Consider the following 12,260-nt stretch of genomic DNA (forward strand, 5'->3'; position numbering starts at 1 on the left):
ACAATACAAATTGAAAACATAACAATTTTTTGACACAGTAAGACAGGATTTTATACAGTAATAACATAGATTCTTGCAGGTACAGAACTGCAATACACAACTGAATAGTATGTGCTGTGCATGTTGAAATGAACCCAATCATTTTCGGATGACACTCGTCAGAGGTAATCGTCAGCAGCTAGTGGAGAATTGGAAATAACATTGTATATCAACAATCGTATCACAAAATAGGCCTTCACCAGCATGAAATTTCGCGATAGTGAGCGTTTAATAACTTCTGTTGGTTTAATAACTTCTGTTGACAGAGTTTCGAATGGTGTATTTTGATAAGATATAAAATACACCAACCGAAACTCTGTCAACAGGAGTTCGTGTACCACCTGGGAATATTGGATTGAATGCTCTCTCGAAATTTCATGCTGCTGACATCATATTTTGTGATACGATTGTTGATATACAACGTTCTTTCCAATTCTCTACTAGATTTGCTGACGAGTGTCGACCGAAAATATTCGGGTTCATTCCGATAAGAATATACTATTTAACAGTAATAACAGTATAAAAGAACTGGATTCGGAACTAAAGCAAGGTGTATGTACAGTAATGTTGTCAATAAATATTGTTTCTCAAAAATTGTCTGGTTTCATGATCAAATGATTGATTGAATTGCCAAAATGCCATAGTAAACCAATTTTGGCTAAACAGTATGTTATTTTGGAACAGCCCTAATATACAGTGCCACTAAAAACGAAAAATTTACTAATGAAGGCATAGCAAAAGTCTAGTCACTAAAAAAAACGAATCATTGTGCAAATGCAAAAAATAACGAAATCCACTATGTACAGGTACATTCCATACCAAAAGAAAGCATTACTCATAGTCCAAGTACTAGGAGCAAGGGAGATTAATTCTACATTTTTTCAATCGATTGCTGGGCATTCTGATATTTTTTCCAAAAATTGACGAACTTGTTCGACTGGAATCCTGAATTTTTATCACTAACAAGGACACGTTGAATGAATGGCAATATTTGAAAGACCTTGGGATAACTAAGATCCCATGCGGAATAGCATGCTACGAGATCAATAATCATCTCAAACGGTCTTCTTTCGTTTTCGGATCTGCGCTTGATGGTGATGCGATTGGCCGCAATCCACGACTGTTCATCTGCATTCTCATGACGTGCAATCAAAAGATGTCGAGGTGTCAACTTTGAAGTCGTTAAATCGACTGTATGTGCCTGGAATTAAAACAATATGTTAGCTTTAAATGATATTGCTAAATGTTCATGTGCGAATCCAGAGCACATGACCAACTTCAGCTAGAAATGCTTATTTGAGACTTCTCATAATCTAATGACTTTCTCTTGACTCGACTTGAGTCATTAATTTCTCAAAACACAAAAACGACTCGAAACAATCTGTGTATTGACTCGACTTGAGTCATTGCACATGACTCGAGACTCAGATGGCCAAGAAAGACATTTCCACCGTAATTTTGAATAATACTAAAATAACCACACTATTGGCATTTCTTCTATTCGTACTGGCACTAAAAATGGTACCAGAAACTACTAAAAGGAAAATCAGTGTATTATAAATGCGAATAATTCGGTATCACCAAACAGTCATAAAAAATGGGTTCAACAGAACTGGAACTGGAAACTGAGCAGTCATCACAATGACTTGGACTCGGACTCGAGTCATAACACCATGAATCGGACTCGAACCTCTACTTGTTGACTTATAATCGGACTCGACTCGGCGGTGAATTGAAAATGACTCGACTTGATTCGAGTCAATCCTATAAAAGTGACATTGAGTTGTGACTCGGAGCCTTGTGACTTGGTTACGACCCTGCTTCTCATACTAAAGATATAAATGTAGTTGAATCGGCGAATAGTTTAAAGGGGCACTGTTCTCTAAAAATGATGTCGTCTCAAATTGAATGGGCGAAACGAGAAAAAGTTTTAGGCCACAGCCATATTCTTCACAATGCCACCGTGAAGGAGCTGCAATTTATTGAATTTTTTACAGGGGAATCATGCTCCAGCAGTCACACAGAAATCGAACGTTATATCGTTGTCAGCCGATGTTATGAAGGAAATATGTCATACAAGCAAAGGTCGTTTAAACACCGCGTGCAACGGAAGATGTTCAGTCAACTACAGAAGACAACTATATGAAGTTCGATTTCTGCGTGACTGCTGGAGCATGATTCCCCTGTGGAAAATTCAATAAATTGCAGCTCCATGACGGTGGCGTTCTGAAGAAAATGGCTGTGGCCTAAAAAAATTTCTCGTTTCGCCCTTCACTTTGAGACCACATAGTTTTTAGAGTGCAGTGCACCGTTAACAAGCTTAGCTCCAAAGGGCAAATTTATAATAAGTTATTATATTATTCGATTATTAATTGAAGCTTCAATTAATGCACCAATTGTGTTCAGATGCATAAATTTCTCTACATCATCAGAATCCTCAGGGGTACCAATGAACCTCGGACCTCGTTCGATCATAGACATCGTCTTCAGAAAGCCACCGTAATGGTGCTGCAATTTAATTATGGTTAACATACGAACTGCTGTAGGAGGATTTGTCCTCCTTTTTCAGGTTTTTCAAATTGTCGTCCTAGGACGCCTAAATGTCTTCCTTTTTGGCAACTCCAGTACTGTTAGTGTGAAAATCCTCTCCCGATTCCAAAATATGACAAACATATAAATTGAAAGAATTTTGCATAAGACCCGTTACGCTCGAGCTTCCGCGTTTCTTAACCAATTTCGAAATTTATGGTGCGTTAACTTCACCATCGCTTTACTCGTTGTGACTTCTATATTTTCGCAAAGGGTTAAGAATTGATGACTCGCAGCCACGTCAGTTGGTCTTAGTACGAAATTCTGCAGCTCCATTACGTCGAGCGCAGTGTTTAGCATAGTATAATATACCTTCGTTTTAGGACGGCTCAAGAATTTCGATCATATTGAAAGATTTTATTAATAGAACTTTTATGTATATCTAAAACAGAGGTCTCAAACTCAAATATGCTAGCGGGCCAATTTCCTACTTTTTGATGGCGCCGCGGGCCGCAGGCACCAATAATAGGGGGATTCAATGTATTTCCGAGTAGGCTTTATTTGACGGGACCTTGCAGACTGACATTCCACACACATCTTGGAAATGTGATTTACTATTGTGAATTCATGCCTGCCATGAAAAAAATCACATTTTAAAATATTCGAACACAATTGTTGCTGCACTTGGCATATAGTTGCTGTATATTTAGTTGTAGTCACCATGCGACTGTACAAATGCATCGGGACATCGTAAAACTATCGTGTTATAGTTTTGCAGCTAGCGGATATTTGAACTGGCACAATTATAGGTAGAATACTTTAGAATTTTAAAAAGATTGATCTGATATCAGAGCATTGGAGCAGTGCCGCCTAATCCGGGTTTCGATCATACTCCTGATAACAACGCTATTGATGATGTCATTACCCAAGTCAAATTGAATCAGCATTAGATTTACGCTCAAATGTTGGAACAGATCTATTATAACTTGAATATAATGATTACTGTGCCATAGCGTTAGAAATTTCCAATCGCCGAAGTATTCATTGACCTTCCATTGCGTGGTAACTTTTGAAATTGATGTAATAGTGAAGTTTGATGAGTAGTTTCAGGTTTCTGGAGTAGTTTTGGGGCAAATTTCCAGTTTTCAAAGTAAAAAGGGATATTTGGCAGTTAAAGATTGTCGAATACTGCGAAATCCTAAATACCGTCACGGGCTGCATAAAATGGCCGCGTGTTTGAGACCTCTGATCTAAACTGAAGCAGATCCATACTAGACAGGTAGCAAATCTTACCTGACGAAGACATATTGCACTCAAACCATGGTTCGACTTCATTTTCTTGTCTGTGAGAGCCTTCTGGAGTTCGAGCAGGATATGAATTTCATCGTCTTCTTTTCCCTGCAAACAATTAGAGTCATAATAGGCACAGGTGAGGGACATTCCTGCAATTCAAAAGTTTCCATTCCATCCATCACATTCCATTTTAGATAAAGGCAAGTTTGGGCATTAGCACTGTACGCAAGTTGTGGAATTATTGATTAAATGCGCGCTATCTCGTTTGCTATCATCTGAAGACTACTAATTCTTGTCTGCTTTATACACTCGTATTCCCTCGGTGTCACTTGTCAGTGTTTGATTTGTTATTAGTACTGCGCATTGTGCAGTACACGGCGTTGAATTACGTTGTCAAAAATTGATGCAACACAAGATTCTCGATGGCGCAAATTCTGAATTTATTCGATTAGTTTGAGCAGCAACATTCTATGCTGATTTCACCGCAACATTCTATGCTGATTTCACCAAACTTACGATCCTTATTTGATGTACAAATTCGACTTCATCGTTAGAAACGTAGATTTCATCGCGTGCTCCGAGAAAACCATCTCTTATTGCGATTTGACGAGCAAATATACCTTCTACAAATTAAAGTGCATTATTTGCATCGGTGAGGACCGCAAGCCACGTTTAAAATATTTCAGCGGGAAATCGCATTGCGTAGCATTGTGCGATGCGATATGCGTGACCAGACGAATCTCGCTAAATGGTCGCGCCCCCGCGTAACACTGATAATACGACTTCTTGAATTACAACTGAATATTAGAGTCAGAATGGCCATTTTAAAAGATCGTGGTTTTGCGTTTCAAAAAGAGGGATTTCGACACCACCTGGTTACGCGCCTGCCGCCACCCCATCCAAAAATAAAAGTCAGTGTCTATGACTGCCGTAGCACTGTTAATTATCAAGCATGATACCAACCTCTTGATCAGTCTGATTTCCAAAAACTTTATCAAGAGTGAGAAGCATTTCCATGTACTTCTCATGCATTTCTTCAACACTTCTATCAACAAGCAGTTGAAACTCATGTCTGATCTATTGAAAATAACAATGCGTTACTCAGAGCTGTTAGTCATGAATATGCACATCACTTAAACAGGTTACCTAGAGTAAGTAAATTCATCCATATTATTCATTTTAAAACACATAGCCTAGTTATTCAGAATAACGCGAAACAATAACTTCATATTGTTTATTTATTCGCTAAAAGCTTTTCGACTGACCCTCATCAGTAGCGAACGTCATAGTGATAGGGTGGATCAAATTCTAAATGTAAGAATTATTTTGTGTCTAAGATGTAATAATGACAAAAACAAACAACTAGTAGACGGGCAACATACGGTAGTAACGATACAATACAAACGTTAACGAGTACATATTCGGTTATAAATAACCGAGAACACAGCACACATTAATGAAATATTTCAAGGGTTTAGAGGCGTTCATTCTGCCTAATGGACCATGTTGTTTCGTAGTGAGCTAACAAAAATATCCGCCTCGTGCAACAGCACGACCAACTTTTCAGCTATGGCGCTGCAATTTGGAAGAGCTAAAAATTTTTTAGTTGTCCAAGCCTGGTATAGTGTACACTGTAAGCATGTCATGTAATGGGAAAATAGTGTATGCTAATGCAATAGGAAGATAAATATGCAATATAATTGCTTATTTTGCCGAGGCACACAAACAATTTCAATTTACTGATTTTCGAAGTTATGACTGCAAATTGAAGTCATCTGTAAAGAATGAAAGACCTCACCATTCTAATATCTTGCAGCATTCGAAAGCTCTTAAAAATTTCAGCAACGCCACCAAATTCTAGCATCTTTAACTGATTGCGTCTGTCGTGATGAGTGAACTTCATGAGAGTGATGACATTCGGCCAATTGGCACCAGGTCTATTGAACTCTGTTTCCAACTGCACCCTGGCGTCTTCAATCGTTATATTAGGGTGACCTTTTGAATAAAATGAAACTTATAAATAATAAAAAAACGAATAACAATCATCCAATCACCTGATGAGCCTTGACACAAAGCATGCGCTCTCCATGAAGACGTACCAGATGCCTATGTCTTTTGTCTGAGATTCCTCAACTTTTGCGACAGCTTTTTCGAGATGTAATACTGAAAAGCATTTGATCATGAATGAACTTTAATATATTGAATTCGGATAGGATTCGGGCAGTAGGTCATAGTCAAGAGAAGACGGTGCTTCATAGCAAAACAAGTCCAGTGTGTTCATATTTTTGTGTCTCTTATTACAATGGCTACAGAGATCTTCATATTTTGAATACACTATGCCACAGATCCTGCATGACATGATAACACTCGGATGTTGTCTGTGACAATAAATGTGTAGACAGCAAATCGGTAGTTCCGATAAAAGGGCACAACCAACACTTTCCATTAGACATTCTACCAAACCATATTAAGTAATTGAAACAGGTCAAGTGCAAAGAAAGATGTACATAACTTCATCTACAATTGAATAGCATATTCATATTAAAATGAACCCGAATATTTTCGGCTGACACTCGTCAGGGGTAATCGTCAGCAACTAGTAGAGAATTCGAAAGAACAGCGTATATCAACAATCGTAACACAAAATATGACGTCACCAGCACGAAATGTCGAATACGATTGTTGATATACGTGCTGGTGACGTCATATTTTGTGTTACGATTGTTGATATACGCTGTTCTTTCGAATTCTCTACTAGTTGCTGACGATTACCCCTGACGAGTGTCAGCCGAAAATATTCGGGTTCATTTTAATATGAATATGCTATTCAATTGTATATTGGATTACCAGAGAACCCGGCCCTTGGAGAACCCGGCCCTACCAACTCGGCCCTTGGAGAACCCGGCCCTTGGAGAACCCGGCCCTCGGACAACCCAGCCCTCGGGAAATTTTGTATATCAAGCACGCGTGGTCTACTTGTTGTGGTATTCACGGTGTTTTTCGACTACTCTGGACCTCGGAGAATGCGGCCCTCGAACAATTTTGAATTAAAAATGCATTAAATGTGAAGCCGGCCCTCGGGAAACTTTGTATTCACCGGCAACCCTAATATCCCACCTCCGGCAACCCTAATATCCTAACCCTAACCCTAATATCCTATCCCAACCCTAATATCCCCCCTCCCCAACCCTAATATCCCACCTCCGGCAACCCTAATATCCCACCTCCGGCAACCTTAATATCCCACCTCCACCAACCCTAATATCCCACCCCCGGCCACCCTAATATCCTAACCCTAACCCTAATATCCTCCACCAACCCTAATATCCCATCCCCGGCAACCCTAATATCCCACCCCCGGCAACCCTAATATCCCACCCCCGGCAACCCTAATATCCTAACCCTAACCCTAATATCCTCCACCAACCCTAATATCCCATCCCCGGCAACCCTAATATCCCACCCCCGGCAACCCTAATATCCCACCTCCGGCAACCCTAATATCCCACCCCCGGCAACCCTAATATCCCACCCCGGCAACCCTAATATCCCACCTCCGGAAACCCTAATATCCCACCCCCGGCAACCCTAATATCCATATTTTCGAAAATCACACGTCTGCTTCTCGCCAAGTCAATTCAACAATGAGCCGACCACGCGTGATCGATATGTGAACGTCGCGTTCTCTCCCGCGCTTGGCGCTTGCGCAAACCGTGATCTGATCACGCCGTGACTGCGTGACCTACGCATGCCCTGAGCTCCTTACAAGACCGACAAATCAGTTGATAATAACATTATTACTTTATTAATTCATATTAATACTTGTGAATACACTTAATTTCAAAATTTCCCGAGGAATTCACCGAGGGCCGGGTTATCCAAGAGCCGAGTTCTCCGAGGGCCGAGTTGGTAGGGCCGGCTTCTCCAAGGGCCGGGTTCTCCGGCAACCGTATATTGAAGTTCTGTACCTCAAAGAAGCTGTTCAAATAACTTCATCTGCAAATGAGGTTTCATCACTAGGTCTATTATGATATCTTCAGATGAAATTATTAAACAGCATTAGCTCCCATTTTCATGGTCTGCTCTTATGGCGCATCAAGCTGCTAGATCGAAAATAGGTAATCTATATCTACTCATACCGCTGGGCGCTGGTGCTGTATTTGAAACTCGATAACATGAACATAACATTATTTACAGATGATGTTGAAAATTTACATTAACGAATTACCTTGCAGTAAATCAATGTGCTCCCTCTCCATTCCGTTTTGAACTAAAAACATCTCCATTCCCTCGCTATATGCTATTTAGATTCACGTAACAAAGACCGACAGATTCACGGTATATCTCACTCACTCTGGTCCTGCGCAGAGATGGGCGGATTCCAGATTTTGGGAATCCGTATCCGTCCTGATCCGACAGTCAAATAGGATTTCGGAGTCCGACAGTTGAGCACCAAAATTAGGATCCGAAAAAATCCTGCTATTGTTTTAGTGCTATTTCACATTAAATATAGCCTGCAAAACAGATATGAACATTATAATCAACAAATAAGTATCAATTAATGCCTTACAAGGGTTTATTTATATCACATTTCAAATCAATGTTAGGTTAGGTACGGTATATATCTTGAATATAAATGCGAGTAGTAGTAACTAGGCAGGGGAAATGAGCTAAAAAGACTGTGAGAACAGAGAAAGCAATATTAGTTGCTTTACGGAGAGGTTAAACATAGTAACCAAGGCATGCCATGATGCCAACAACAAAATCAGATATTGTGCATTGTGACTTGGCCAAGACAACTAGGCCTATGGTACTACTGAAGAATGGAACTAAATTTTCACAGAACAGACACGTATCAAACAAAATGGATGAATCAATCAAAATGATCACTTGAGTTGATAGAGCAGCAATGAATAGGAAATATATATAATATTATATAATCAGCATGATGGTGTGCACAATCAATCAGAGAGTACCGGTAGTACTTCAGTTCTAGTGTGTTTCCGAAATCATAAACATGACCAATTGACCATGCCAGCATATATTCATACATTACCACACCACAAAATCATTCCAAATGACATCAGAAATCACATATCAGAACCACCATGAGTTACCTAGCTGCATTCTGCAACAACACCGATACCTCGGTTTTCTGTCATCCTGACAACTGGTATCAAGTACCCTAATGGCTGATGAACAGGAAGTATAAGAATCAATATCTAAGGAACAACTGAATTCGAAAACAAACACTTCTACAGCTCGCTTGCTGGAGCCTGCCTTCGTCCTCATCTCATCCAGCAGTAATCTCATCATTGCAGAAACTTTACTTATGTTGCATACGCATTTCAACGACGTGACCGGTAGCAGCGGTTTCAACGTTGTCATTTATTGTCGGAACCAGCCTGGGCTTGATCCATAGCAATGAATGCATTTAACTACGGAAATAATATAGCAGCAGCTTTTTTCATTGAATATAAGATATCTTGAACCTTTATCACCCAATTTTTTTATGAATATCAAATCCTGTTTAAATCCGGCTCCGATCCGGCCATAGTAAAATTCATCAAAATCCTGCTCCGGCTCCGGCTCCCGAACCGGACTGTGGCCATCTCTGGTCCTGCGTGGTAACGATCGATTGTCTCAGGATTGCGTCATACAGTCACGTGACTCAGTAAGTCATGCGTAAAGAAGAGACAGTTCATCAATGATAAAATACAAAGGGTACTACTAATAACTGAATGATTGCTATACTGTTGGCAATGATAGCGGTACCCGATACGAGTAAAATGTTCAACGTCGGGGTGTTTCATACATATTTGTATGACAAATTTCTTCAGTAAGTTCGGTAGGGAAATAATATGATCAACCTTTTATTTTATCGCAATCTCTTAGTATGTTGATCTGATAATTTGTTTATAATAAACTGAAATGAGTAACAAGCGATTAACTATAAGGATTAACGTGACTATCGTAGGTATGTAAAGTCAGATCAGAGCAAACCTCAAGACAGCGAGTCGTCAGTCAGGTATTGGTACAGCATGACCATAATATCTGATCACCAACCTATTTGCTTGAAGCCCGGCACCACTGTCGGTTACAATCTTGGTTATTTATAACTGTAATAATATTGTTAATTAAACACTGCAGCCTGAAGTAAAATCTATAACTTAGGACATACCGATCAAATCACATTTTGCGAGGCTTTTCGGCGTGTATCAATATTACCGCGCTTTAGGGTGCCTGGGATGATATATCACATCAATAGTAACCTCGTGAAGTTTCAGAGTGGAGATTAGCAAGCGACCTCTTAAACTCCCTCTCAATTGATATCCGGTATGAATGCTTGACACCACAGGAAATTTGTCCGGAATGACTATACTGATATGCATGTGAGCTCATAGACACATCATATGAGCATTAACCCACATCTTATGACGTTCACTGATGATGTGTGGACGTGCACACAACATGGCGGATTCTCGATGTCAGATCTCAGCCGATAATATGTGTCAGCCAAATATTGTATATACCTATGCACAATGTTGTGTCTCATTCAACGCTGTGAATTTACAGTGTAGGATCATCACGAAAACTCATTTGCTTCCTTCATTACCTAAACCTGCTACTGACTATTGCGAAACTGCATCACGAAGCTTGCCATACCCTGTGCTCACTATGCTTACAATTGCGCAATAGAATGACGGATTCTGTAAAATTCCATGACGAAATACTGCTGAACGACGAATCTTGTTTTACATAGAGCAACAAACAGAAGAGAGCAACAAACAGAAGTCAAGTCGTAAAAAGACGACACATGTCGACTATTGGCATCTCACGTCTACAAACACAAGACGGCATGTCGTCGATTGGCAGCGAAAGTGCTAACAAGCCAGAAGCAACGTATTTTCAAAACCAATTTGCTGCGGGTCAAAATGACCCCTGTTATGCATTGTCGCGGTATTTGATGAAAAATGGATTTTTCTACTCAAAGGTCAAGTTTTACAGAACAACTGTTTTCTCATCACGTATAAGTACAAAAGGCTATTCTCATCACGTATAAGTGCAAAAGGCTAACAAAGTCAAGAAAAACCAGTAAATTCGCAATGTGTGTTGAGCAGTTACTTACAATGAGTAACATCGTTTGGGTCATTTTTACCACTGTTATGCATTCTAGGGTTAATAACCCCTGAACCAAACCAAACCTCATATCCGCCTAACCCCTGAACTTGACCCAAACCTCATATCCGCCTTTAAATATAACCAAACTGACCCTTATCTACCCCTAGATGTAACGCTTACCCAGCATAAGACAGAATAACCCATATGCTCAAGTTTTAAAAAATATCACAGAACATGCTTATATCCACTGATCTACTGGAATGATGTAGGCTATACATTACCGAAATAGTGCCAAGCAATTCAAGACAATGTGCCAAGATAGAAGTTCAATATGAACTACTGTAAAAATCTTGCACAGTACTAACCAATCACAGAAAGAGGCTTATTATGCCATTACTGCATGTGTTCAAATTATGCATTTTTTTTTAGATTATCAACATCACATGTGCCCCTTGCCCCATCACCGATATTGTCACGAGCCGCCACTGCAGATCCTCCACATCTTCTCAAGGCAAGCATAGTTTGAAGTTGCTGAGAAACTTACTAGTTATGCGGGACTGTTAATTGGACTGCGGGACTGTTGATTGGACTTTTGATTGCAGACTGCTAGGAACTCTCTGCTTTCGTCCAGAAGTGCGAGGTCCAGGTATATGAATATTGATGGCAAGGGCAATGACATATTATGGAGTCATGTTCTGGAACTCTATAACACCGAGTCAACCAGCCTCGTCCTGTATCAATCTGGGCTAACAAGGACACACGTGAAATTGAATCCTCGGTCAAAGGTATGTGACCACTCGGCATTTCGTTCATTTATTTTCTGATTAATCTATGTGCGTAGATGAATGTGAGGTTGGCAATGGGTGAATTTATTTCCTATCGCGTTCATATCCAAGTCCAAAATGCGTAATGATTGCGATCAAAAAGTCTCGTACGTCATTCGGCAGCAAAAAAGCGAAGAAATTGACCGTACGATAGCCGCAGCGACATTTCCGCAGCAAGACGGCCTACCGCACGCCAAAATCGTGGCCTGGAACCGTGCATGTGTGTGCTAAATAGGCATTGAAAAATTTATTACCGAATAAATACGTTAATGAAAGCTGTAAACTTAGTACGCTGTTACATGACATCAACGAGAAGTAGCCTCATTCATGACCCTTTTCGGTATGGTACTGTCAAAATTAATACGAACAGCCTGTTAGGAACAGACCACAGCGCCCTATACTTGCGCTGTGCTCACCACACATGCTGTAACTGCCCCGTGGAAGACAAAATCC

The 12,260-nt window shown here is 40.1% G+C and overlaps 2 protein-coding genes and 2 long non-coding RNA genes across 5 annotated transcripts in view; 1 reads left to right on the forward strand and 3 right to left on the reverse strand.

The window, feature by feature from the left end:
* The window catches only part of LOC145442840 (glutathione synthetase-like), a 350,056-nt gene that overhangs the window by 254,127 nt on the left and 83,669 nt on the right, over window positions 1-12,260 (forward strand). The window lies entirely within an intron of this gene.
* LOC145442999 (uncharacterized) overlaps window positions 1-12,260 on the reverse strand; it is a 445,110-nt gene that overhangs the window by 49,555 nt on the left and 383,295 nt on the right. The window lies entirely within an intron of this gene.
* LOC145443420 (uncharacterized) lies at window positions 911-4,339 on the reverse strand. Its single transcript, XM_080321386.1, has 2 exons — window positions 3,862-4,339; window positions 911-1,240 (listed from the first exon to the last, which is right to left on the reverse strand). Exons 1-2 carry the CDS (start codon window positions 4,006-4,008, stop codon window positions 911-913), a joined length of 477 nt encoding a protein of 158 aa, XP_080177512.1. The 5' UTR covers window positions 4,009-4,339.
* LOC145443627 (uncharacterized) lies at window positions 4,812-6,016 on the reverse strand. Its single transcript, XR_013916495.1, has 2 exons — window positions 5,916-6,016; window positions 4,812-5,856 (listed from the first exon to the last, which is right to left on the reverse strand). It is a non-coding gene; the product is annotated as an uncharacterized LOC145443627 (long non-coding RNA).

The sequence above is a fragment of the Botryllus schlosseri genome, chromosome 7 (genome assembly GCF_051294905.1).
Source record: "Botryllus schlosseri isolate E-star chromosome 7, Bs_hap1, whole genome shotgun sequence".
NCBI lineage: Eukaryota > Metazoa > Chordata > Ascidiacea > Stolidobranchia > Styelidae > Botryllus > Botryllus schlosseri.